This window comes from Phragmites australis, chromosome 4 (assembly GCF_958298935.1).
Source record: "Phragmites australis chromosome 4, lpPhrAust1.1, whole genome shotgun sequence".
In the NCBI taxonomy this organism is placed as follows: Eukaryota; Viridiplantae; Streptophyta; class Magnoliopsida; order Poales; family Poaceae; genus Phragmites; species Phragmites australis.
In genome coordinates, this window is record NC_084924.1 from 29,637,886 (window position 1) to 29,665,226 (window position 27,341).

Below are 27,341 nucleotides of genomic sequence, written 5' to 3' on the forward strand. Positions count from 1 at the left end.
ATGTTCCGGTGTGTACAATCTCTGGATACCGGATCATCTGGTGGGTACAATGATTCCTTCTTAAAAACCTCTTGAAAAAACCTCTGGTGAGTACAAGATCCATCACCGGATCATCTGGTGAGTACAGCTGCATCAAATCTCATTTTGCAACATCTTTGTTAAATGGTTCGATAAAGCCTCCAGTGTTAACTTTGCTCATCGCTGGACTATTCGGTGTGTATCTTCTCTTTAGCATCAAAAACAGACTTCTCTGAAAAATACTCCGGTGGTTATATCCCCTGAACACTGGACCATCCGGTGCAACATTCAAATTTTGCCATCAAAGAAAGAATAGTCGGGCATGCACTGCCTCTGATCACCGGATTATCGAGTGTGTATAATTTTTTACACACCGGACTATTCGGTGAGTACAATTTTTTTAACCTAGAGACAAAAACATAAACTTCATTTCCTTTTCACTTTAGGTCAAACATGATTATATTTGTAATATATAAACATGTTCAGACAACCCAAAACTTTTGAAACCAAAATTATAATCTTGTCAATCACTCATTACAAATAAATCAAGATATATTTCAACTTGGTTTCTCACATATGCAACTCATATTGATCTGTGCTGTTCGAACTCATCGGTTGAGATTTGTATTCTCATTCTCCTATTTTAAAGGTAATTTTTGAGGCTAGATTCATTATTCGATCGAACGACCATGCACTCTCTGTCATTATTCTTCAATTGTAAGTTTATAACTTCTAGAAGGATCATTCTGTTAGCCACAGCTGCTGGATCCGTTATGTGTCTCTTACTGAATATGTGCACATCATGTATTGTTAGTTTCTTGCCACATGAAGAAGGCTATCGTCTACCAATTGTATAGCCTTCATCTATGACGACAAACTGAAGCCCAGATACCAATCAACAGATTCTCGCCTATTTACGTGCCATATATACATGTACCATTCATTAACATATTCTCAAAAGTCTGAAAGTGGCAATTTTGTCTTCAATGAATGAATAGCTCTTTTTTGTTCCTTCGCCAAAAAAAAATGACAATTTGGGCCTACTGTATATCAATGCCATACAGTGGTCATCATCTGCTTCTCTGATTGTTCAATCATTCCAACCATCTGATGGCATGTTTCCCAGATCTCGACAGTAACAAGCCTGCCCGACCAAGGTAGAGTTTTGAAAATCAGGTAATTAATCCTCTATTCTTCGTTGATATATTAGGCAAACCTTTTGCCTGTTTGTTTCCAAGAAAGAAAAAGGAAATAGAGTAATTCAACTCAAATTCCAAATTTGAATACAAATTTCTGTGAAACTTTTAATACATAATCTGAGCATATCCAAGAAGTTGCTCCGATAGCATGTTATGAGCTCTTCAATTTTATTGAGACTATCTGGAAAGCAACCCTGAACAATGTAGCTAGCCACCTTTTTCAACAAACTTTAGGCTTTTTAAGTGTACTGTTTGGTGGATGGAACTCAAGGTCCTGAAACACGAGCAATCACATTCGTATTTACACATTATAAATTCTGCTAGTAGTGGCTACACATAAAACCATCTAACATCATACATCCAGTGGCCTCAAAACTATGGGAAGACCGAACTTAGGTTGAAGAGTTAGGAGATCTGCTGGTGCATGCACATACTTTGGGGAAAGCGTGAAGGAGAATTTCTGCAGGATCATGGCCATTACCGACTTCCCTTCTAACATCGCGAAGTTCTGACCGATGCATGATCTTGGCCCTATTGAGAATGCTAGAAGAGCATGTGGGACCTTTGCAGCTTTTGTAACCCCATTCTCAAATCTGAACGGATCGAACTCATTGGCATTGTCACCCCAGACCTCCTTGTCCCGGTGCAGCATTGGAATAGGGATCATAATTCCGTTGCCTCTAGGTATCTTGAGGCTTCCCAATCTCATATCCGAGGTAGGCTTTCTTAGCATGAAAATGACAGGACCATAGAGCCTCAGTGTCTCCAGTAGCACCATTGTCATCTGCAATGTCAATCTCAATGTTAGCTACAACTAAAAATTGGTCAACAAAATTATTATTTTTTTTACATCTCGTGCTAAAGAAACAAGAGACATTGTCGTGAAAACAGTAACCTATTAAGGATATTAATTTTAACATTCTGAGTCTCTAAATAGTTAAAAGTTTACGAATTAGGGAATCAATGCAAGTTTTGTTGTCGCTACCTCTTTCAATCTGCTAAGCATGTCTGCACTGGGATTTTCCTTTCCACATTCTCTCAGAACCTCCTCTCTTAGCCGCTCCTGCCATTCTGGATAGACACTGAGCAAGAACATTGTCCAGGTAAGCAAATGGGATGTGGTCTCATGCCCTGCAAAGAAGAATGTCTTGCATTCATCTATGATCTCATCCATGGTTAGGATCAGCTCATCTCGTTTCTCTCCATGTTCTGTTGTGAAGCAAGCCTCAAGCATCGCACCGAGCAGATCATCTCCATATCCACTTCCCTTCAATGCTAAGCGGGGCTGTATGATTTCCATGAGTGTCGTCTTAAGCTTCTTTTCTAGCATCCACTTGCATCTATTTCTTTTAGTTGGAAGATATCTAAAAACAAAATAATATGTTAAGAAACCGTAAGGATTGTATATAGAAGAAAGTAAGATTATTCCTGACTTATAAAAATATTCACTTTGTTTCAAAAAATAGATAGATTCACTTACTTGAACCCTGGTAGTTGCACATTGAGGAGAGTTGCCATGGCAATGGCCTGGAGCTGCTTCTGTGCTTGGAAGACTTCTTTTCCCTCTTTACAACTACTTCCGAAAGCGGTACGGGATATAACATCCGCTGTCAACTCCTGAAATTGTTTGCTGAACTCCACCTCTATTTCTCTGCTCTTGCTATTCGATGCCTGATGTTCCCACTCCTTCATCAAGCATTCAGCACAGCTGACCATTGTTGTTGTCATCATCTACATTGCAAGATTATAAAAGCATTTTGAGAAATCGTCATCAGTGGGAAACTGGACCCGAGCTGAGACTTACTCAGATTTGCAATCACCTTTAGCTTGTCCATGGCAAAAGCTGGACTGACCACTCTTCGATGCCGCACCCAGTCTGTGCCTTCCACCAAGACCAGCCCTTTGCCGAGCATTGCCAGAATAGTCGGGTGCGCATCGGTCTTCACGAAATGCCCGGACTTGTTTGAAAGAACCTGCCTTACCGACTCGTAATCGGTGATGCAGATCCGAGATTGTGGACCAAACCAATATAAAAAAGTCCCTCCTATAACACCATTCAAACGTAAAATTGGAGTACATGAGTAAAGGGAACGGCTTTGTACTAATATAAGTTTGGTCCCATGCTACAGACTCAAACCTTCTAAGCATGCTTTTTTTCTAAAAAAACGTAGAAAAACTGTATGTCATTATTTTAAGAAGAAAATATTTGGTCAAAAACCATTACAATGCTGAGTCGTACAAGACGCTCACCGGACTCGGCTTACATTGAGATGATTATTCATAGGATGAACACGCACTTCTGATAAACCAAATGGATATGTATCTTGATTTACTTGTAGTGAGTTATTGACACAGTTTAAGTTAAGCTAAGTTTGATTTGTGTGAGCATGGCTATGCATGATTATGATTTTGACTAACTAGAAATAGAGTGAGAGTTTTTATCTCTGAGCCAGAAAAAAAACACTCATCGGATGGTCCGGTGTGTGCGAATTTGACTACACCAGATGTTCCGATGTTCAGAAGAGTTCACGTCGGAGCATTTTAATTCAGAAACAAAAATTCAAAGACTTCAGCGGATGGTCCGGTGTTATAGAGGTGTGCATGCCGGAGCATTTTTCAGGAGATCTGTTTCTTCGTGCTAGAATGAAGTTGAACGCCGGATGGTCTGGTGATGGGAAGTTGTGCACACCAAATATTTCACTAGTGCATTTTCTAGAAGTTTTCATCAGCTCAGTGGAGAAAGAGCTTTTCCACACGCTGGATGGTCCGGTGTGTACACCGTAGGCTTCATTGGAGCTTTTTCCAGGAGATTTCTCTCGGTTCGGTGAAGAAAGGTTTTCCACACGCCAAATGGTCCAGTGCTCAGAAGGAGTGTACACCGGATCATTCAATGTTCATGATTTTTTCTATAATGAGCTTTCAACTGAGAATTTTGATTATAACCAATTAGAGATGGAGTTGGAGAAACTTTTGTGCTTGTCTTGTCATGTATAGGTGATAGCTGCAACTTGACGGTCGATGGTGGGATGATCAAGGCTAAGCGGGGTGCTTTGTGCCAAACAATCAAAGAGACTGGGTGGAGTCAAAGATGATCCTAGTTATACACATGGAGAGCGAGCAAAGCTTGAGAAGGTGGATAAGGACGACGTGTTAATAAAGTCAAGTTAAAGGGATGATGATGCAAGTGACAAGATGACCCAAGGGATCAGGAGCGGTAGAGACTTGCTGGCGGTCGAGATCGCAAGACGGAGTACAAGCATCGACATCAGGTGGCTTACTTAAGGTGTAAGCAAGTGACGATGAGCCACGCTTTCAGAAGCATGCAAGACGGTTTTGTGGTTTGGCCTCAAAACAGTGGGAAGTTTGGAAGTCAGCACGGCATCATTGTGAATCTTGCGTCGAGATGAAACTACGTCATGAAGCTACCACGGCCTTTCGATAGATGAAAAAAAAGTTGGACGAAAATGCCCTCGGTGATATGTATGAGTGTATTGGAAGATATGCGTATTTTGGGAATCTAGGAAACTTAGGGCTAAGGAACCTCCCTATGCCTATAAATAGAGGGGTAGGGAGTGTGAGTTCCTTGTGTAACCTAGTTGAGAGTTATGTGTTAGGGTTTTAGAAGTGAGAGAGGAGTGTTTAGTTTATGACTTAGGTGAGAGCTTTGTGAGCAAAATACTTTGTAATTCACCAAAATTAGGATGTTCTTATGCAAGTAATGAAGATGTTGTTTATTCTTATGGTTGTATTCATCTTCTTCTAGTTTCCTTATCTTAGCTCCCTTGCTTTGTTTGCAAGTTCTTCAGTTTTTATTGTGATTTCCGTTTTTGTTGGACAACTGAAATTTTGAATCATGTTGGAGTCATTCTTCTTGTTGCTAGAGGCATAAGAATCACATACAAGTTGGTATTGAACAATCTCTTGCCTCTAGATCTATCGACTTGGAGAATTTATTCGTCAAGTGCCTAGATGGAAGTATTTCGGTTCAAGTTGCAAGTTTTATGGCTATGACTCTTGTAATGGTGTTCTATAAAACCTAGGGTTCAATTCCATCCATGGGAGCCATGTTTTCTTTGGAGAATTTCATTGTGACTTCTTCTCTCATTTTGCTGCTTCCGCTTGTTGATTTGTGGCGCGTTGGGTGAAAGAGTAGGATATGCCATCTAAGAAGTTAGTGAGACTCATATTCACCCCCCTCTAGTTACCTTTCTCGGTCCTACAATTGATACCAGAGTTGAGTTTGATCACTTGTTAACGTTAACCGGCATTGTGATCTATAGGCGATAATAGAGTGACATGGGAAGATTTCATTCTTTGAGGGTCATTACTTTTCATACTAGAAGGTGCGTATGAAGGCTTATCTCTTAAGCCAAGGAAGTGCTATCTGGGAGATTGTTGACTCCAACTATTAAATTCATATTGCTCGTATTTCTCAAGCCCAGATTGAACAATATGAAGCCAACAACTAAGATAGAAATATATTGTTCACTAGTCTGAGTCGTAATGAGTTTGATAGAGTTCAGCACCTCCGTACTGCTAGGGAGATTTGGTCCACTCTTCGTGTCTTTCATAAGGGCACTAGCTAAATCAAGGCTAGGCATCAGAGCATTTACAATCATATAAGGTTCCGAAGAGTCTTTGGATGCTATGTTTGGAAGGTTTGATGGAATTATTAGCAATCTTATATCCAATGGGGTTTTTCCTTATTCTGATCATGAGAGAGCGATCAAACTTCTCTATGCTCTTAAACATAGCATTTGGGAAGTGAAGAACTCTAGCATTGAGGAGTCATCTAGTTATGATACCCAAACTTATGAAGAACTCTTCAGCAAGCTTAAGTCCATAGAAATAGCCAATGTAACTAGGATAAGTTTAGAAAAACCCCTATCTCAAAATATGGTGTTGGTTTCATGATCTGTAGTGGTAGTCTGGCAGGAGTTAGTTTTTCTTGTGTTAACCTTTCATCTGGTGGATTTGCTTTGTCTTTCTTGGTCTCTATTATAGAAGAGCAGTAGATACACTTGATGATGAAGATCTGACATTGATTGTGAAGTTCACCTGCTTCTACAACAACCGACGAGATCGGAGGAGAGGTGATTCTCGTGCTTGCTATGAGTGTGGTGACACCACTCATTTCAAGGTGGACTACCCCAAACTTAAGCAAAAGGAAGACCGCAACCACGACCATGATAAGCAGCAGAAGAATAAGAAGCCTTTCTTCAATAACCATGACAAGATAGCCAAGAAGGCAGCCAAGACGGCTTCACGAGCTTTTGTGGGGGCACTTAGCGACATCGACACTTCCTCAAGCGAGGATGAGAGCTTCGAAGAGGAGGAGCGACCCATGAAGAACAAGAAAAAGAACAAGAACTTCACCAGCCTTTGCTTTATAGTGGGAGAGAATAATGACCTCGAGCCTAATTCACATGAGGTACAACCATCCTATGTCCAGTTTTCTGTTGAGGTAGATAGATTAACTGATGCGCTAGTTAGTCAAGAAAGGTCGGTTCATACTATAGCTAGAGAAGTTAAGGAACTCAAGTCTAAGTTAGAAATGTTCATTGTCAGAACTTGAGTTGCTTAGGTCTAGGGCTAAGGATGAGGAAGAGGAGTGTGAGAGTTGTGTTGTTGCCATGACTGAGCTTAATGAACTTCAAATTTTGCATGCTCAAGTTGCTAGTCGAGTTGAGATTGCTGAACGAAGATGGTAGAGGGAGGCAAAACCAGCTACCTGGAGCGGTGACGCCGATGTCCGAGAGCGTGGCAGCGATGATCGAAGGAAGCGGTGAAGAACACCCAAACAGCGTAATGAAAACCAAGGGCACCGACGACTAAGGCGATGACGTGTGGAGAGAATCAACATCGGTCAGCCAAAGCATCATAATGCGCAAAATGATGATGAAGGATGACGACGAGATCTCCGTTCGGCCGGACCGCACCAGGGAGGGCGTAGCAACGCTACAGAGGCACAGACCATGGGCGGCAGCACTGCGGCTCAAAGGCGACACAGCGGCAGCTCTGGTTCTCAGAAAGGGGGTACACACATACTCGAGGAGGACGAGAGCCATGCCTGATCGGCCAGAAGGAAACCGCACATGGTTGGCTGATCAAACCGAGGGCGCGCGAGGCGATCGTGGCGGAGGCATCCTTATTGGTGAAGGCGACGACAAATCGGCGACGAGGGTATGCAGACGGGGCAGCTGGGCTACAGCTCGTGAAGGCGTCCATAGGGAGCGGTGCGCCCAACCGTGCCACACGGGTGGAGGAGCTGGCCAGTGGAGTTGATGCCGAGGTCAGAGTAGAGACGCACGGACGATGAGCGGCAGGCGACGCCACCCGATCTTTGATCGGGAAAAAGGAAAAAGCAGCACCAAATCACAGCTAGCGACGTGTGGACATGGTTGGGCGGAGACGAACGACGCACTGTGCGTGGTCGGGGTGATGTGGTTCATGCGCGTGGAGATGGATCCAGGTGCATGGCGCATGGAGCCGGGCGACGCAGTACGCATGACACGTGGTCGAGCTGGTCGACGAGGAGTGGAGTCGAGGCAGTCCTATGCTCGCCGCATGGACAGAGCGAGCAGGAGCAGTTCGAGGTGAGCCATCCGTGCACGTGGGCGGACGGATCCAGCATGACGTGGTCGATAGAAAACGCAGATGAGTGGTCGATGACGTGACACACGGGAGACCGTTGTCATGTGGCACAGGAGCCGGTCAGTGGTGGGTCGGTGCCGATGAGGACGACTGGCAGCGAGCGATGACGATGCGATCGAGGAGCCCTACTGGTGCTGGTTGACGCGAAAATAGCGGCGAATCAACAAGATCGGCCGTGAAAACCTTGCTACAGGTTGTGCAGCCCTCGACGGAGATCGTGAAAATCGATCTCCCTATGGTGGTGCTGAGGAAGTGGAACCGATTTAAGGTTAGGACCGGAACCTAAATTGATACGAGTCTCAAGAGCAAAATATGTATAATACAGATGACTTAAATATCAAATAGCTCTAAAAATAAGATAAAATCTAATTCTAATCTATCATAACAACCAGATTATTATATATCATATACTTACATACTCTAACCCAAACTAACATGAAAGAAAGAAATAAAATATGGACCGGACCAAAAGTGTGAAGCGGGGCAGGAGCAGAGCATACATAAATTCGATAAGTCGCAGACTGAATGAAGTGAACCGTACCGTACTGATCCTTCCACCTGACGAAGTGCGGCAGGATCCTGGGAAGGTAGTTGTGGTCGCGGACGTCCTGCGCCACGCCGTCAGCCTCGGCCTTCATCCTCCTGATGTCGTGGTTGCAGCCCGTGAGGAACCTGTATGGAGGTCCCCGGACCCCTTGCGCCCTGAAGCTCTGGACCACGGCGCGGGGCCGCCACGCGAGGCGCGCCACGGCGTAGCCCCACAGCCACGAGGCCGCGAGCGCCAGAAGCGCGGCCGAGGCCAGCAGCAGGACGGACGCCGCCATGGCCGCAGGCAGATGGTTGCTTTCGCTGGAGGAGACGTGCGGGGAATGCTTCGGTCGTGTTCCAGTGCTCGTGGTGATGTCTTGGTGCGGACTTAGATGCTCAGTATTGCAGAACAAAAACGGAGAGCTCAGATCTGCGCTACAGTATCCTGTGAACAGTAAATTGCATTGCTACAGTATACTCTCGTGGTTGGCGTAGACGTCAAGGGGCCGCTGTCAGCGTCAGCAACTTGGTTATGAGTTGACGTATCGTGGAATTGTATGTCTGTTTATGTGGTGTGTGTGGGGGCGTCGACTTGTAATGAAAAAAAAACGTTGTTGCTATACTTACTCGGGTATTTTACTGCCCATCCTCACTTGAATTTGTGCCGACATGATCTGTGTTAAGATATGTGCTAGTTATTGGGTACTTTTTCAAAATTCGGGTGCCAGAGACATAAAAAAAAGGCTCGAATTTTTTTCCTACTAACAGCACATGCAAATTCAAGATCAATTACAGTCAATTTATATTGGGATTATACTTAGTTTATATTAAAGTTAGTAGAAACTGATAATATAAACTAGCACATTTCAAATGACTAGATCTAGTTTAATCCATAAATTAATCTATAAATAATTAATGAGTAGAAATTGATAAACTGATATTACCAGAGCATAATCTAGACATATATACGAAAACACAACAAATAACTAGATCTACTATACTCAAAATTAGAGATCACAGAAAATAAAATACGAGTAACATGATTTTTACATACTCGTCCTGCGCTATGGAGGTTGCTGAAGATGCTGGTTGTACCGTGTTGATGGCACGATCGATCCTGCTGATAATGCATCAAAATTGTTGATGATGACAACGGGCAGCGCCCAAGCGACCAGGAAGACGAGCCGTGGGGAAGAACTTCAGCAGTCGCGCGGAGCGCTTCTCAAAAATCTTATTCGCCCTCTCCCAGTGCAAGATCTCAAGAGCGAGGGTTTCGGAGACCTGCTCTCCCGGTTACCGGTGTACACCGACGCTGGGATGGAGTAGACTACAACAGCAGCACTACAGAAAGAGAAAGAGGCAAAAACACTAACTCTTATATAGACTCACATAATGAAAGCGTTTCTAATTTTAAGGCCACTATCAATTAGCAGTCTATGTTTTTAGTGTACCCAAAGAGGTGGACTCCTTGTGTATATATTGAAGAACCCTCCCCCCACCTCCACCTCCACTAGCAATATGTTACTAATAGATAGTGGGCCTTAACATGGGCCACCTCTCCACAATATAGGCCTTTGAGATTTATTAGAAATTATTACATGGGCCGATCCCAATAATTCTAACAATCCCCCACCAGATCTCAAAGTCCCATAGAGAATTACCAGTTTTCCACTGTTATTTGATATATCAATGTTTTACTGGAGACTGTTAAGTTGAACATCCACTTAGAACATCAAGCTACACTCATTCACAACTTGAACAATGGACTATGCCTTGAATTGCAAATTTTGTGCAAACAAGTTTCACTTAAAGCCATAATTGATACTTGGCTGGCAATAGACTACCCCGCGGGTGGAGCAATAAGTCATACTCCATGATCTCTTAGATTGCGACCAACAGTCAGACTCATATAGGTGTGTTCTTTAAAGAATGTCCTGTAGGTCAGCATCATTGCTACTTAAAGCCATCTTTGCTACTTAAAGCCAATAGAATATATTAACGCATTAGCCAACCTGCCATACAAATCTCTGAGAGTATTGCATTTTCACTTGAGTGGGTCAAACAACAAAGGTACTCTCCTCCAGTTAGACCAATAGCTTGTTCTTCCCAGATCCTAATTCACGGGACCTTCGATCACATAGGTTGGGTTACCACTATGGTATAACTCACATGGATCTCATATCCATATCCTTTGATGCATTATCTATCACACTCTGTGATAGTCTCTTTATAAAGGGACCTGCCATGTTCTTAGTTATTTGGACATAATCCAAGATTATCACTTCGGAGTTTTTCAATTTCCTGACATACTTCAATCGTCTCTTTACGTGTCTTGAGAACTTGTCATTATCTTTAGAACTATTTACTTTGATAATAACCATCTGATTATCATAGTTCATAAGGATAGCCGGTACCGATTTCTCAACCACAGGTAAGTTCATCAACAACTCACGCAGTCATTCTGCCTCAACAGTGGCTGTGTCTAATGCAGTGAGTTCTGCTTCCATAGTTGACCTTGTCAAGATGGTCTGTTTACAAGACCTTCATAACACAGCAGCACCACTATCGGTGACATGGCAACTAGGGATCCCCGAGTCCTAAGGCCAGGACAGCAGAATGCCACATGGCGCCTTCCCTCAGGGACCATCCCCCTGAGGGCCGAGAAGATCCAGTTCCAAGAGGGGTGCTCGGGGCCATGAACAGTGGTCCCCGAGTACCCGTAGTTCCCCAAGGACCCGAGAAGACCCAGTTCCGAGAGGAATGCTCGGGGCCATGAACAGTGGTCCCTGAGTACCCCGTAGTTCCCCGAGGACCCGAGAAGAGCCAGTTCCGGGAGGGGTGCTTGGGGCCATGAACAGTGGTCCCCAAGTACCCGTAGATCCCCGAGGACCTGAGAAGCCCCTTGCCGGTGGACCCCACAAGGGCTCAATGGTGAGGTGTCAATTGGTGAGAGGCCCGATGCTGCATTTAAGAGGGAGTGTGGCCTGTCATTTCCAACCACTCCTCCCACGCCTGTCGTACTGAGTACGTCAGTCCCTGCCACCACCTGGCAGGAAGGCGTGGGGACATTTAATGTGACGGGTCTCATCGCACGTCACCCTGCAGGGCCCATGGAGGGAAACGGCTTGGAGATATCGTCACCGGGCTCGAGGCGCATCGTCTGCCCCCTGCTGTGCCAGATCTGCTCTGCCCGAGCGGGCATGCGGGGCAGTTCGACGGCTGCCGGGTGGGCCCCCTGCATCTGCTAAAGTTGGGCGTAATGGGCGACAGGACCAGCTGAAGGCGGATTTTCAACCCTCTATAATATCAAACTGTAGCCCCATGACGGTTGCTTTCTATTTATGACTCATGGGAACTCGTGCCCCCATTCTGGGCACGCCGAGCCTTCCCCAATAGGATAAAAAGGGGGGTGCGCTCCGTAGACGAGGAGGTCGAAGAAATCCAAGCTCTAGCACACAGCTGAAAATTCAAGGGAGACAGACGAACAAGCCTTAGACCTGGCGAATAGAAGCAAGACCGAAGCTCAAGACTTAGACAAAAAACCTTGTAATACAGAGATCCAGAGTAACGCATTCCAAGAGCATTAATAGCACATCATATACACAGGAGTAGGGTATTATGCTCCGTGCGGCCCGAACCTGTCTAAAATCCCTTGAGCATTTACTCTCACTAGCCGACGATCATCCGTCCCGCCTAGATCTCACACATTCGCATTAAATTCACGTACGAGGTAGATCCAGAATTTGCCCCCGGTCGAATCTCAAAAGGGGGTCCCTCAGGATCCCCGCTCGCGGTGTTCACCCACCGACAATCACCTAGAGTGAATACATATCCACTTGTGGCGTAAATCTCATTAGCATCAGATATCCAGTTTGAATCACTATAACCCTTTAGTACCGATGTGTATCCAGAATAGTGAAGACCATAACTCATTGTACCAAGCAAATAGCACATGACTCGTTCAAGTGCAAACCAATGTTCATCACCCGGATTAGAAGTAAAGAGATTCAATTTACTCACAGCAAATGAGATGTCAGGCCTTGTAGCACCAGTTAGGTACATAAGTGATCCAATAATCTGAGAGTATCTCAGTTGGTCCCTACTACTTTTTTTATTCTTTCAAAGTGTCACACTAGGATCATAAGGTGTTGGAGAACGCTTGCTGTCCTGGTAACCAAAGCGGCTCAAGACCTTCTCAACATAATGAGATTATGTAAGAGTAATCTCATTCTCTATTTGATTAACTTGATGTTTAAGATTACATCAGTCTTACCCAGATCTTTCATATCAAAGCTTTGAGATAAGAAAGACTTGACCTCATTAACCACGTCAAGGTTTGTTCCAAATATCAGTATATCATCAACATACAAGTACAATATAACTCTCTCACCCCCACCATGGCAATAGTACACACATTTATCTGCCTCATTAACCGAAAAGCCTGCAGATGTTAAAATACTGTCGAACTTCTCATGCTATTATTTAGGAGCTTGTTTAAGGCCATACAAGGACTTCAACAACTTACACACCATACCTTCTTGACCTTTTACTACAAACCCATCAGGCTGGTCCATATAAATTAAGGAAAGCTGTCTTAACATCCATCTGATGAACGATGAGACCATGTGAAGCGGCCAAGGAAAGTAGCACTCGGATAGTAGTTAATCTCGCAACAGGTGAATAAGTGTCAAAGAAGTCTTCACCTTCCTTTTAGGTATAACCTTTGGCCACAAGCCGAGCCTTGTACTTTTCAATAGTACCGTCGGGCCTAAGCTTCTTCTTGAACACCCACTTGCAACCCACAGGTTTACATCCATAGGGTCGTTCTGTGACCTCCCAAGTTCTGTTTACGAGGATGAAATCCATTTCGCTCCGTACAGCCTCCTTCCAGTAGTCTGCATCTAGAGATACAAACGCTTCTGAGATAGACTTGGGAATGTTATCCACAAGATACACAGTGAAATCATCACCAAAAGACTTTGCAATCCTTTGTATCTTACTCCTCCTAGGAGCTTCACTGTCATCCTCCTTAGGATCTTGCTCATGTATTTGTTCAATAATCTCAAGAGGTGGAGGAGGTTCAGAGATTATCTTAGAAGATAGTCTAGACATGCTATGTAAATCTTTCATAGGAAATATGAGCTCAAAAAATGTTGCATCACGAGACTCCATCATTGTATTGACATGCACGTCAGGTATATCAGGTTTAACCACTAAAAACCTATAAGCAATGCTCCGATGAGCATATCTCAGAAAGACACAATCCACTGCTTTAGGTCCGAGCTTGCGCTTTTTAGTTATTGGTACATTGACTTTCACCAAGCATCCCTAAGTGCGCAAATAAGAAAGTGATGATTTTCTCTCTTCTCATTCTTCATATGGGGTTTTCTCCTTATCCTTGAGAGGAACTCTATTCAGGACATAACATGAAATCAACAGGGCCTCCCCCACCATACCTTAGATAATACCGCAGTGTCTAACATGGCATTAACCAAGTTAGTCAATATGCGATTCTTTCTTTCGGTAACCCCGTTTGATTGGGGTGAATAGGGAGGTATCCTTTCATGAATAATCCCATATCTCACAGAATAAATCGAAATCACTAGAGAAATACTCTCTACCACGATCTGATCTAATTCTTTTGATCTTTCTCTCTAGTTGATTCCCAACTTCTGCCTTATAGATTTTAAAGTGGTCTAGAACCTCTTCTTTCATTTTCAACAAATAAACATAGAAATATCTAGTCACATCATCAATCAAAGTCATAAAATATCTTTTTCCACCCTTCATCAACACACCATTCATTTCACACAGATCTAAATGTATGAGTTCTAGAGGTGCCAAATTTCTTTTCTCGGCTGCCCTATGGGGTTTACGAGGTTGTTTTGATTGCACACAACTATGACACTTAGAACCTTTGACCATGAAAAATTTTGGAATTAAACTCATGCTGGAAAGTCGAGTCATAGAATCAAAATTCAAATGACATATCCGCAAATGCCAAACACTAGCATCATCATTAGCATTGCCACAAATATGGTTCATAGACTTATTGCTGAAATCAAAAAGGGAAAATGGAATAGGCCTCCGCACTCATAGCCTTAACCAATAAATTGTCCATACTTTGATACTACTACTTTACTGGACTCTAACACCACCTTAATCTCGTCTCTACAAAGAAGGGAGCCGCTAACTAGATTCTTGTTTATTATAGGGACGTTCTGCACATTCCTTAGCTGCACGATCTTTTTCGAAGCAAACTTCATATCTACCGTGCCAATACCACGAACAGAAGCATGTGACCCATTCCCTATTAGGACAAAAGAATTATAGACGACTTGATAAGATGAGAACATTGAGATATCAACACACGCATGAACATTTGCCCCTGTATCAATCCACCAATTAGTAGACTGAAATACTGAAAACACTGAGGGTAAATTTTCATACCCTGTAGCTCTGTTTCCAGCTTCGCCAATGGTCACCACATTAGCAGTCTTTGAGTTTTGCTTTTGTGGAGCCTTTCTTCCCTTGTGGTTTGGACAGTCTTTTGAGAAATGTCCAATCTCACCGCACACAAAGCAAGACAGTTTTATTGTGTTCGTCTTATTCTTCTTAAAGATGGTAGTTTTGTTTGGCTTATTATCTTTCCCTTTGTTCTTGTTGCAGGAGGGCTTTTGCACCATATTGGCGCTAGTCTGTCCCTCGCCTCATTTTAGACTCACATCCTTAGCCCGAGCTTTCTCCTCAACATCAATGGACGCGATCAAACTCTCAACAGTAATCTCTTGTCTCTTGTGCTTTAGAACAATGGCAAAGTTTCTCCACAAAGGAGGTAACTTGGCAACTATGCCTCCAGCCACAAACTTGTCGGGTACATTGATCTTAAGGAGTTCGAGTTCCTTCACGATGCATTGAACCTCATGAGCCTGCTTGACTACAAAGCGATTTTCAACCATCTTGTAGTCATGATACTGCTCCATAATATACAGTTCACTTCCTGCATCTGATGCACCGAATTTAGCATTCAGTGTATCCCACAGCTCCTTCGCGCTTTGTATGTGCATATATACATCACAAAGACGGTCACCAACAACGCTAAGAATGCATCCTACAAAGAGTGTGTTGGCATCCATAAACGTCTTTTCCTGCTCAACAGTAACGGTTCCTTCTGGCTTGCCCTTAGCCACCCAGTAGACATTTATAGCCGTCAACCACAGAGTGACCTTAACTTGTCATCTCTTAAAGTATACAACAGAAAACTTATCTGGCCTCAGTGCATCGACAAAACCAGCCATTGATAAACTTAAGTACCTACCATAAGGTTTTTAGATTGTTGGAATATAAGGCACATTTATGTTTAATTTAATCCATAAATAATTAATGAGCAGAAACTGATAAACTGATATTACCAGAGCATAATCTAGACATGTGTACGACAGCACAACAAATAACTAGATCTAATATACTCGAAATTAGATATCGCAGAAAATAAAATACAAGTAACATGATTTTACATACTCGTCCTGCACTGTGGAGGTTGCTGAAGATGCTGGTTGCACCATATTGATGGCACGATCGATCCTGATGACGATGCGTCAAAATTGTTGACGATGATAGCGGGCAGCGCACAAGCGACCAGGAAGACGAGCCGTAGTAAAGAACTTAGTAGTCGCGCGGAGCGCTTCCTAAAAACCTTATTCGCCCTCTCCCAGTGCAAGATCTCAAGAGCGAGGGTTTCGGAGACCTGCTCTCCCGGTTGCCGGTGCACGCTGACGCTGGGATGGAGTAGACTACAGCGGCAGCACTACAGAAAAAGAAAGAGGTAAAAACACTAACTCTTATATAGACTCACTACAGAAAGAGAAAGAGGTAAAAACACTAACTCTTATATAGACTCACATAATGAGAGCGTTCCCAATTTTAGAGCTACTATTAATTAACAAACTATATTTTTCGTGTACCCAAAGAGGTGAGGGTCCTTGAATATATATCGAAGGAAAATCCCGCACCTCCACCTCCATTAGCAATATATTATTAACAGATTGGGTCTCAACATGGGCCACCTCTCCATAATATTGGTTTTTGAGATTTATTAGAAATTATTATATAGGCTGGCTCCAATAATTCTAACAGTAGCCATTTTTTCATGTAATTTCACACAATGCTGGTGTAACTCAAATCTCAGGAGTTAGAGTCATAAACAATACTTGGAAGTTTTTGCTACTACAAACGCATGAAGGATCCAGATTAAACCTAAGCCGTAGATCTCACATCCAATTGTTATAAAAAAAGTGGGTGCCCAAAAACGACCGAGTGACTTGTATCCATCCCCAGAAGAAAAACATGCGGTATCTAACTCCTCGTAACAGCGTAAACACGCCGGTAGCACCTAGACCGTACTATGCAAATCATGCCTTGATTTGTACAAAGCCCGCCGAAGCCGTCCTCACGAAAGAGCCTTCCAATATCCGTCCACGCACCACCCGCCCGCGCCCAAACTGCAGGCATCTCCGAGCTCGCCGGTGGCCGATCTCCATTGCAACAATGGCGGACAGGGACAACAAGGGGACCTTCCTGAACCTCATCCTCGCCATCATCCTCCCACCGCTCGGCGTCTTCCTCAGGTACGGCTGCGAGGTACGTACGTACGTCCGAACGGCAGCACGCCGGCGGCCGGCCCATATATATTGACATTGCTCAACCCGACATGATCACCATGCATGGTCTGATATATATCTGTCGCTTTAACCTGGCCGCAGATTGAGTTCTGGATCTGCCTCCTCCTCTCCTGCTTCGCGTACCTGCCGGGGATCATCTACGCCGTCTGGGCAATCATCAAGGAGTAGCTCACATTATTACATCATCTCATCGTTCAAGACATTGCGCATGCGTTAGTGTAAAAAAGCCGATCGATTATTCTTATTTATGAACGAAGCTGATTAGCAGGAAATAAGGATTAAATTTCATATCTGCAAGAACAGTTTTTGGATGAAGGAGAAGCGATGACTATTAAAAGAGTTGTGTTTACCGCAGTTTTAGGCTTGTTAGCTTGTTTTGGGGTGCAGGTGTTCATGTCCGAAATACAGGACAGTTGGTAATTTATTTACTTGAAGTACAAGTGAACAGGTGAATTTGTTAGCGCCGCAGCCGAATGTGTTGTCCTGATTGATTTCTAACATGCATATTGTTGGGATCGAAATCCCAGATAAGGCGGATCTTCGGAGAAGGAAGTGACAAAGGTCTTTTAGAGTGATACGTACTGAAAGTGGAACAGCTTTCAATTACCTTTCACGGTTACATTGTGGCTCTATTTATAGCCCGTACCCGGCGATCACGGGTCCTGTTTACATATCTTACCCCCTAACCTGCTACATTCCCGGAATATCCGGGGGTAATATGGTACAAATAAGCGTGATCCCATAATTACAACAGTACCCAGGACAACCGTAGTCAGGGCCACTGTCGAGCTAGCCGTCCACTCGAAGGGTGTCGAAGCCCTCTTCGCCTGACCACATGACGAGCTGCCTTCGCCGCCCCCCGGCGAAGACCTGGTCTTGTCTTCGCTCGCTCCAAAGGATGCGGGACGCGAACCGAGGTTTCGCCCGACAATTGAAGTCGGTTAGCCTTCGCCTGCGCCGATTCGGTGACCAGAAGGTGCTTGGACGCCCGCACCCTTCGACCGACTTCGCTCCGTGATCTCCACGACTGACGGGCGAACTCCTGCAATCAGCACGACAGCTATCACGTAGCACCTCCAGCTAACTTCGCAGTTGCCTTCGAGTGAGGGGGTGGCGGGAGATGATCCCCAACAGTAGCCCCCTACTGGCAAGGTTTATCTTCGATAGGCTGAGCCTGTAGTCTTCGAGATATCTAAACGCCGTCCCCCTTTGGCCTGTCGAAGTTTGCTGGATCCAATGCACACTGTTAATTTTTTTTTGATGCTCTTTAGCGCCGCCGCAACGATCTCTATAACTGCCTGCATTTAATGTTCATGGTAGTTATCCGAGCATGGTTTCTGGTGTCGGTACAATTTTCGATGCTAGAAGTTGTAACCGCGTCCGTCTCCCCCTATAAATACCGGGCTGCTATCAAAAAATTTCACTGTGCCCTTGGTAAAAGTTGTTGCTCTCGTACGAAGTAAGTTACAGTTTTTCGGATGCCCTAGACGAAGCCCCCGATTGCCCTCGCGCTGTTGAAGGATTTTCTTGGACTAGATGGCTCCGAAGCTCAGGTCCTCCCGACCGAAGACTTACTGGATTGGGCAGTCCAAAGTAGACGGCGAAGTTCTGGCTGGCCTTGTCTGGGAAGGATTGATTAACGATGTCTCGAAGGTCCGGCTTCCCGACAAACAAGAGATACCGGAGCCCACTGACGACGAGGCTATCGTATTTGTGCATTATTTTCGGGCTGGCCTTCGGCTTCCTTGTGACGAGATGGTGATCAAAGTATTAAAACTCTTCGAGGTCTATTTGCATTAATTGACACCTAACGCCATAGTTAGAATGAGTCTTTTCGCCTGGGCCGCTTGATCGGAGGGGGTTAAGGCGTCCGCCAGGGCCTTCTCCGCCGCACACCGATTGCATCACCAACCTAAGCCGGTCTTCGCCCGCGAAGTGCAGAGCGAGGCCCACTACGGGTGTCTGAACTGCGCCTATCGCGCTGGCTTGTCTACTCTCGCAATTGAATACAAGAATAAGTGGCCTAGTGATTGGACTCAGTGGTGGTTTTACCACAAGGTGGAGGCCAAAGAATACCTTGTATCTAAATGCGAAGAAGTGAAGGGAAACCGTGCACTAGATATACGGTTGAAATCATCACAGCAAACCGCTCTTGAAGCCTTCGCTAGGTGTGCGAAGCATCTTTCTACTTGTGATTTGGTGGAGAAGTTCTTGGCTGCTGGGGTCTAGCCACTTAGCCATGGTTGGGTTATTCCGGCCTTCGGGGAGAAGGGGCCTGAGGGGCTTTGCCGGCCTCATCCTACTGTGGACGGCTTCGCAGGTGCCCTCTTGTCCGTGTGTTCTTACATAATTTAAATTTTCTTGTCTAACAGTTGTGATTTTTTTTTTCAGATTTGTCAGTCGCCGAAGTGGAGGCGAAGGCTGTAATGTTAGTTGGCAAGATTACTCCCAGCGAAGCACAACTGTGCGCCAACCAGGGACTTACCCGTAGACTGAACAGAATCTTCGAGTATCGAGGTCTGTCGTATGCTGAACGGCCGAAGACTGCCGCTATGCTGCAAAGTAATGCGGGAGGCTCCCCAGCAGCGGAAGCGGGCTAAGAGCCCGCTGCTAGCCCTTCGACGAAGAGGAAGCACCCAGAACGATCGCCGAAAACAGGCCGTACCAAAAAAGCTGTTGCCCTCCGTAAAAAACCACGCGAAGCCGCGCCTGAGGTTTTTCACGCAGAAACGTCTCCGGAGGGCTCCGCTGCTTTGCGCGACATGGCCCGTCGGGAGAGTTCTGAAGGCACGCAGGAGGTCCAGGTGCTGAAGTCCTTGTTTTGCTCGCGCGTCAATCTTCCGACGTTAATTCTAAGCGACGATGAGGAATTGACTGAGACGGGCGCAATAACCGAGCCCGCCGTTCAGGAGGAGCCCGCAGCCGAAGATGGCGACGACGTGGAGGTGGCGGCGTACTCATCGCCCGCATCACCTTCGAGCTCATCTTCCGAGACCGAAGATTCAACGCCGAGTGCGCCCCGCCGCAGAGGGAAGGGTTTGATGGGTCTCGGCGGGCTGCTCGATGCGAAGGCCATTGCACCTGAGGCGTTAAGGCCCGCCACTTTTGAACCGAGTGTCGGGGAGGTCAGTGATGCGAAAAAGATGTTTGGAACCTTCGTCCTTCCTGAACTCGAAATTCCGCTTGCCCAGAAGTCTTCAAGCGAGCTGATCAATGCATCCGATGTGGCTATAGCGAAGGTATATCGTATATTTTCTTACACTGAAAAAAACTTGGTATTTTACTAACTTGCATTTGATACTTCAGGTTTTGCTCCTCTCACGAGCTCAATGTAAGCAAGCAGAAAAATCCGAAGCCCGTGCCCGAAGCACTCAGGTCCAGATTGACTTGCTGCAAAAACGGGCGGAAAAAACTAAGGGCCAGAAACGCGCGATGTCGCGGCGTGCGAAGGATGCAGAGTTACGATTGGAGCAGCTTGAAATGGAGGTTAACACCCTTCGCTCAGAGAAGGGGATTGCGGACAACGAAGTGAGCTGTCTTCGGCAGAATCTGCAGTCCTCCGAGGCGCAAGTTTGCGAACTGCAAGCATTTTGCGCGTCGGAGAAAGAGAAAGCTGAGCGGCTGCAGATTGAACTAAGCGAAGCGAAGGCTTACAATGACGATGCTCTTAATGTCATTGGGGAGCTTGAACTGAAGGCGGTCGCTGCGTGCGAGGCAATCAGCCGTACCTTCGAAGGTATAGGCGCCTCGGCGACTCCCCCATCACTCAAACTCGTAGGGCTGGGTGGACTTATTAGTTGGATCAATGAGACCAGTAGTAGCCTCCTTCCAGCTGCACAATTTTACGGCGAATTCTGCGCCATGGTTGCCGCCCGAAGTCTCGTGCAATCTGTCGAGATGACGGGTTGCGACCATCATACTGCTCTCCAAAGACCTTCCTTCCAGTACCCTTCGGATCTGTCAACTTCGGCCATTACAAAGGCATCGAAGAGCACTGCTCGATCATTCACCACCAATTACTGGTGCAAGCACGGCTGCGAGCTCGCTCTTCGAGAGACCGAATTGAACCGACAAAGGGTATGTTGACTTAACTTTTGTTTTGTCCGGTCAAAGATTATGAAGGGGTTATGTGTGATAGTAATTTATTATTATTAATTTTTTGTTAGGCCAAGGCGAGGGATGACACCTCGTCAAAACCGACGACTACGGCAGCCGAAGATACTAGGAAGGTGGGCTCAATTGGCGTGAAGTGTCGTATTGTTTATGCTTTTATTTTTGTAATTGACGATGTGACACATTGACTTTGTAATATATTATATGTTTATATCGAAGTGTTATTGACCTTTTTGCGCTCCCTGCGCAGGTCCTTCCTTCGGATATTGCGTAGGTAGCCGAAGAAGCTGTGCCTTTGACTATGATGAGGGATAATTTTTATGTGTCCTAGTCCTGCTGGGAATCATTTCACCGACGTCATGCTAATATCGATTTCGAGCGGTATTGGCATGCGAAGTGTAGATCGTATGATGATATGAATGCTAGGAAAAAAGCGTTTTGGAAATCTGTTAGTCCTTCGACGCTAGCTAGTCGACGAGCTGAACGAAATCTGCGCTGTGCAGCGAAAGGAGACGTTGAAGGCACATCGGTGCTCGTTGAGCCAAAGATTGAACCTCAGGACGAGGAGCCGGTTTCGCACAGACCGCAAATTTGCTATCGGCGTGGTCCCTCTTCGCAGGTAGTCAGGCGAAGTGGTAGTGACGACGATACCCCTATGTCGTCGTCTTATTGTAATCAAGTTGGGGCACATTCGGCCCCATCGTCGCGTTTTCATGCTAGCGAAGGCATTGCTTATCAATTTTCTTTCAGTCGTTTGTATAAGGATTTTGTTGATCCAGATGTTGATTATGATGCGGAATAAATCGGGTTTGTGTTATGATTTGTTCTTTTGTTACACTTTTAGCGGCATGGCGCCCGAAGCGTTTTCTATGATTCGATGCGTTCTGAACCTTTGTTGGATCTTCGGGTCAGACTTTTTTGACGAAGCCCATCCCCCGATTTTCACCGCAGTTTCCTACGACTGTACCGGGCTAATATTTTTACTATTATCATTATTATTTTTGTAAAACTTCGTCCCCCCCCCCCCCCCCCGCCCACCCCCTACTTTTACTCGCAGGTAACTTCGGCCTGTGGGGGGGCAATCTTGGCCTCCGACTTTTAGCCTTGAAGGCTTGATTTTACTTCAACTCGGGGGGGGGGGGTTGATATTTGGGTAGGCACTCTTAGCCCCCGACCCCTAACAAAGTGCGCTGCCTTTTAGTTGGCTTAGGGACACTTTGTTTTTTTTTGTCCCAAATGTTTGTTTTTCCCTTCGGTGCGGGGGCAGGCACTCTTAGCCCCCGACATTTGGCGAAGTGCACTGCCTTTCCTTTGGCTCAGCGACACTTCATTTTTTTTTATCCCGAAGGTTTGTTTTTCTCTTCGGTGCGGGGGCAGGAACTCTTAGCCCCCGACTTTTAGCGAAGTGCGTTGCCTTTTCTTTGGCCCAGCGGCACTTCATTTTTTTTTATCCCGAAGGTTTGTTTTTCCCTTCTGTGCGGGGGCAGGCACTCTTAGCCCCAGACTTTTAGCGAATGCGATCCATTGGCTTCATAATCGGCATTTGCTCCGTGTCCATCCGAAGTGCGTCGTCATGTCGGCCATCGGAGGTTGTTGTGGCGCTGTATCAACTTCGCAATGCCGCTCCTGTCTAGCTGAAGCCCTCCCCCCCCCCCCCCCGGCTGAGGCATTACTTGATCCTGGTACGGTCGGAGTGGTTCTGTCGGCCGAAGATCCGACCGCGGCTGAGGGTTCTAGTAATGCCTCCGCTCCTCCAGGTGGCTTCGCTTTTTTCTTGGGTGGCATACCTTCGTGGGTTCGATCCCACGGTCGGCGCCAACTGTTGGGATCGAAGTCCCAGACAAGGCAGGCCTTCGGAGGTGGAAGTGACGAAGGTCCCTTAGAGTGACACGTACTGGAAGTGGAACAGCTTTCAATTACCTTTCACGGTTACACTGTGGCTCTATTTATAGCCCGTACCCGGTGATCACGGGTCCTGTTTACATATCTTACCCCCTAACCTGCTACATTCCCGGAATATCCGAGGGTAATATGGTACAAATGAGCGTGATCTTATAATTACAACAGTATCCAGGACAACCGTAGTCAGGCCCACTGTCGAGCTGGCCGTCCACTCGAAGGGTGTCGAAGCCCTCTTCGCCCGATCACATGACGAGCTGCCTTCGCCGCCCCCCGGCGAAGACCTGGTCTTGTCTTCGCTCGCTCCAAAGGATGCGGGACGCGAACCGAGGCTTCGCCCGACAATCGAAGTCGGTTAGCCTTCGCCTGCGTCGATTCGGTGACCAGAAGGTGCTTGGACGCCCGCACCTTTCGACCGACTTCGCTCCGTGATCTCCACGACTGACGGGCGAACTCCTACAATCAACACGATAGCTGTCACGTAGCACCTCCAGCTAACTTCGCAGTTGTCTTTGAGTGAGGGGGTGGCGGGAGATGATCCCCAACACATATCGTATATATCGTTGGCCAAATTTACATTTGTAAGTATTTGATGATCAATTCGTTTCTGAACAGGTGAATTTGTTAGCGCCGCACACCATGGCCCCGAGCTGAAGTTTGCAATTCGTTTATGAAGGGTTCAAATGTAAAATTAGTTAAAAAGGAATCAAAGTGTAGAAATTATACATAGCCGAGTAGGAAGAGTAGGCTCGGGCTGTCACCTTGCCGGGCTTCAACAGGCCAGCCCATGAAAATGAGTTGTCAGGGCTTCAACAGGCCAGCCCATGAAAATGAGTTGTCAGCGCCGCTTGGAGCATGGCACCCCCTTTCTTTTCTTGGGAATCTGGACACAAACGTGGGTCCATCATATGAAGTGCTCCGGTGCTCATTTCGGTCTATATTCATATAAAATATATGAATTATAGTAGATTCGATTATTATTAATTATTTATCTAAGTTAATCAAATAATTATCATATAAGATTTGATCATATTTCTACTTCTAAAAATATATTTAATCTTTAATTATTTATCATTCATAACTAGACGTCTAATATTTTTCTTACATCTATTTTAAAAATATAGTTAATTTTTCATTATTTGCAATTAATATTTAGACATCAAATATTTATCTATCATATATTCACCATCTGGTTTATTTAGAGGATGTGCCGTCTCTTGCATTTCGCTACAGTATCGGATTTCTTCATAGGGTGCATCGCCACCTATACTTTGACTACAGTGCTAGTCTTTTGAAGAGGGTGCACCGCTACCCACATGTCTGTCTCCATTGCCATCTACTATAGAGTTCGCCTCCGTCACACTGTCATGTTGTGAAATTCGTATATACAAATCTCTCTTTTGTTGTGCTATATATTTTTATTTCTTTGAATTGCTATATCATGTATTGATTCCACATGTATCAAATACATGTGCAGTTTCTAATAATTAAAAAAAGCATGAATCCGCATACTTAAGTAATTTGTTCATATTAATAGTGATTTAATTAATCGTGGATCCGGAAGCCTATATAAGCAACGCAAACCAAACCAAACCGGGTCAGCAGATACTAGGAACGAATGCCTGTCCAGTGTTGAGGAGAAGCAAAAGCAGACGTGACACTTACACTCACAGTTTAGAAATTTTATCGTGTAACTAACCAACTAAAATCTCATATTATAAGTTATAAATTTTTTAATAAAAATATGATAATGTAGAGTATGTTTAATTTCTATAAAATTATAAGCATCTGTCATATTATAAAATTTGAGCTCAAGTAATAAAAAGAAAAAAAAGAGAACTTTTATCTGGGAATAGTACCTTTGAATGAATCACTGAATTTTCTTTTTTCTTAACTCATCAAATCTTTGTACAGGAATGCATTGTTGCAAGCTAAAAGGAGGGTCGGAGCTTGCTGGCCGCCAAAGCCAGTCTTTGAGACCCAAACACGTAATTCAGTGCAAATTAACAAACCTGATAAAATCAAAGAACAAGAAGTCGACACGTGACAGACAAACACACTTTCCACACCTGACTGACTAACTGGCTCGAGACTTAAACTCTTTGAGACCCAAACGACTGTGCGCACAACGCGTACACACTCCTCGTCGTGTGTGTTTGGTTGTTAGTATAAGGTGATATATATTTTATAATTTTGAATATATTTATATTCTTATATTTAGTTATTTGAATCATATCATCTCATTTAGAATAGAATGATATAGATTTTAGAAATACTCTGTTAATATCTTGTAGCACTTCATTCCGGAAAATTCGCCGAACAACCTCATATAAGTAATGTCAACTCTACTTATCACTTACAATTAGTTATAATCAGTGACTACTAATGATTATTAAGAACTTTTAATTAAACATTAGTTATAACTAGATGTTATTAATCATAACTAATTATTATTATACGTATTTAAGGATGATTATTGACAACTTAAGTATAATTAACTGAAATCAGTAATAACTAATACTAATTAGCATAGTTGGTTGATAATAATAAATATAAAAATTATTATTTATATAAAATAATTAATTTATATATGAATATATATGACTTTTAAACAAATAAACATATTCTCGTATCATCCAATATATCTAACAAAATATATTTTTTATTATTTCATACATCTAACATAATAATCTATTTATATTATCTTATTTAGAATCATCTTATCCATTCAAGACAATCTTATAGCATCCAACTTGTTCAACCAAACAAACATTATCCAAATCAAGCGGCAGCTAGCTCGGTCTGCGGGCTAGTACTTATGCTCCAAGTCCTCGGCAGCGCGCGTGGGCTGGTACCCGATGCCGTGCCGGTTGTTCGGGAACACCATGAACACGTACCCCGCGACGCCGCCGACGACCGGCGGCAGCACGGCCATCATGGTGCGCTCGCTCACCTCCAGCGCTGGGTACAAGCACGACACGGTGTCCGTGTCCAGGAGCGCGATGGTGGCGAACACCAGCAGCGACAGCCCCGCGTGGACGAAGTCGCCGGCGCGGAGGCGGTACGCCGACAGGTCCTTGGAGGCCTCGTCCGGGTCGGCGGAGAACGTGCGCAGGCCGCGCTGCGTGACGACGCCGTAGTAGACCCGGCCGTCGGCGCCCACGTAGCTGTCGGTGAAGGAGGAGAAGGCGCAGAACGCGCCGCAGAGCGCGATGAGCGCGCCGCTGAGCACCTTGTTGAAGGTCGCGCAGTGGCCGTTGTTGGTGACGAGCGGGGTCAGGAACTGGAACAGGAACACCGTGCCGCTGGGGAGCAGCTTGATCAGGTCCGCCAACCCGCGCAACGCACGGTCCGCCACGCTCACGCTCCTCGGCGCCGCCATCGATCTATGCCTTTGCTGCCTTCGTCTCCTAGTTGCTCTAGTTGCTCTAGCTAGCTAGATAGCTGTTTCTTGTGTTCTGTGACCAGTTGCAAATTGCAATGCTTCTCCTCGATCGGTGCTCTTGGCTTTTGTAGATTTATACATGATTTATAGGCGTACGTGTGCTTGCTATAATGCTATCTGCATAGCTGCGCATGCATCTTGTGGACATGCGAGTAATTGCATGAAACGGTTGCTTGGAAGCATCTGTTTCCGGGGCCGGTGTTGTTGGTTTGCTTGCACTCCTGGACGACATGGATCGGTCAATAGCCTTTTTTTGCATGCTTCAAGCAGGGATGACATGCATGCTTCGCAGCTCGCCCTGCTTGCTGCCCTCTTTCCAGTTTTTCATTGCTTTGATTGGAAAATATATGCGTGACAGCATGGGTTGGACTTTTGCCGGATCATGTGTTTGCTAGGGAAGGGCAGCTGGTTACTTGTGTGAAGGAAACGACGATGGCTACTACTGGAATAATGGCCGAGTGGGCAGGCACCGATCCGTCGGTCGGGTGACGGGTGCGCCTGGCCGGTCAGATAAGTACGTGTTGTTTGTGGGTTAAGATTGCTTAATCGGGGAAGATACATAGATAGGGATGCATGCGTAATCTCTGCTGCAAAGTGCTTAATTTTCTTGCCGCTTGTTGATGATAAAGGGTTGCTAGCTACGTACCGATGGAGGCGATAGATTATCATGGTACGGCTCGTCGGTTCCCGTTGGTGTGGACTCTTTTTAGCATGATTTCGCATCCATCTTTTCGGGTGTTACGTTGCATAGGAGGTGGTGGTGAGTTACTACTTCTCCGGACACCTCCCGGCTACCAAGGCGCA

General features: G+C 45.2%; 2 protein-coding genes across 2 annotated transcripts; both read right to left on the reverse strand.

Annotated features, from left to right (window-relative positions):
• Positions 1-1,343: 1,343 nt before the first annotated feature.
• LOC133916044 (cytochrome P450 709B2-like) lies at positions 1,344-8,830 on the reverse strand. Its single transcript, XM_062359529.1, has 5 exons — positions 8,413-8,830; positions 3,038-3,261; positions 2,698-2,948; positions 2,203-2,581; positions 1,344-2,001 (listed from the first exon to the last, which is right to left on the reverse strand). The coding sequence occupies exons 1-5, from the start codon at positions 8,693-8,695 to the stop codon at positions 1,570-1,572; spliced, it is 1,569 nt and encodes a 522-aa protein (XP_062215513.1). The 5' UTR covers positions 8,696-8,830; the 3' UTR covers positions 1,344-1,569.
• Positions 8,831-25,768: 16,938 nt separating this feature from the next.
• LOC133916045 (protein DMP2-like) lies at positions 25,769-26,882 on the reverse strand. Its single transcript, XM_062359530.1, has one exon. It carries the CDS (start codon positions 26,472-26,474, stop codon positions 25,902-25,904), a length of 573 nt encoding a protein of 190 aa, XP_062215514.1. The 5' UTR covers positions 26,475-26,882; the 3' UTR covers positions 25,769-25,901.
• Positions 26,883-27,341: the final 459 nt, after the last annotated feature.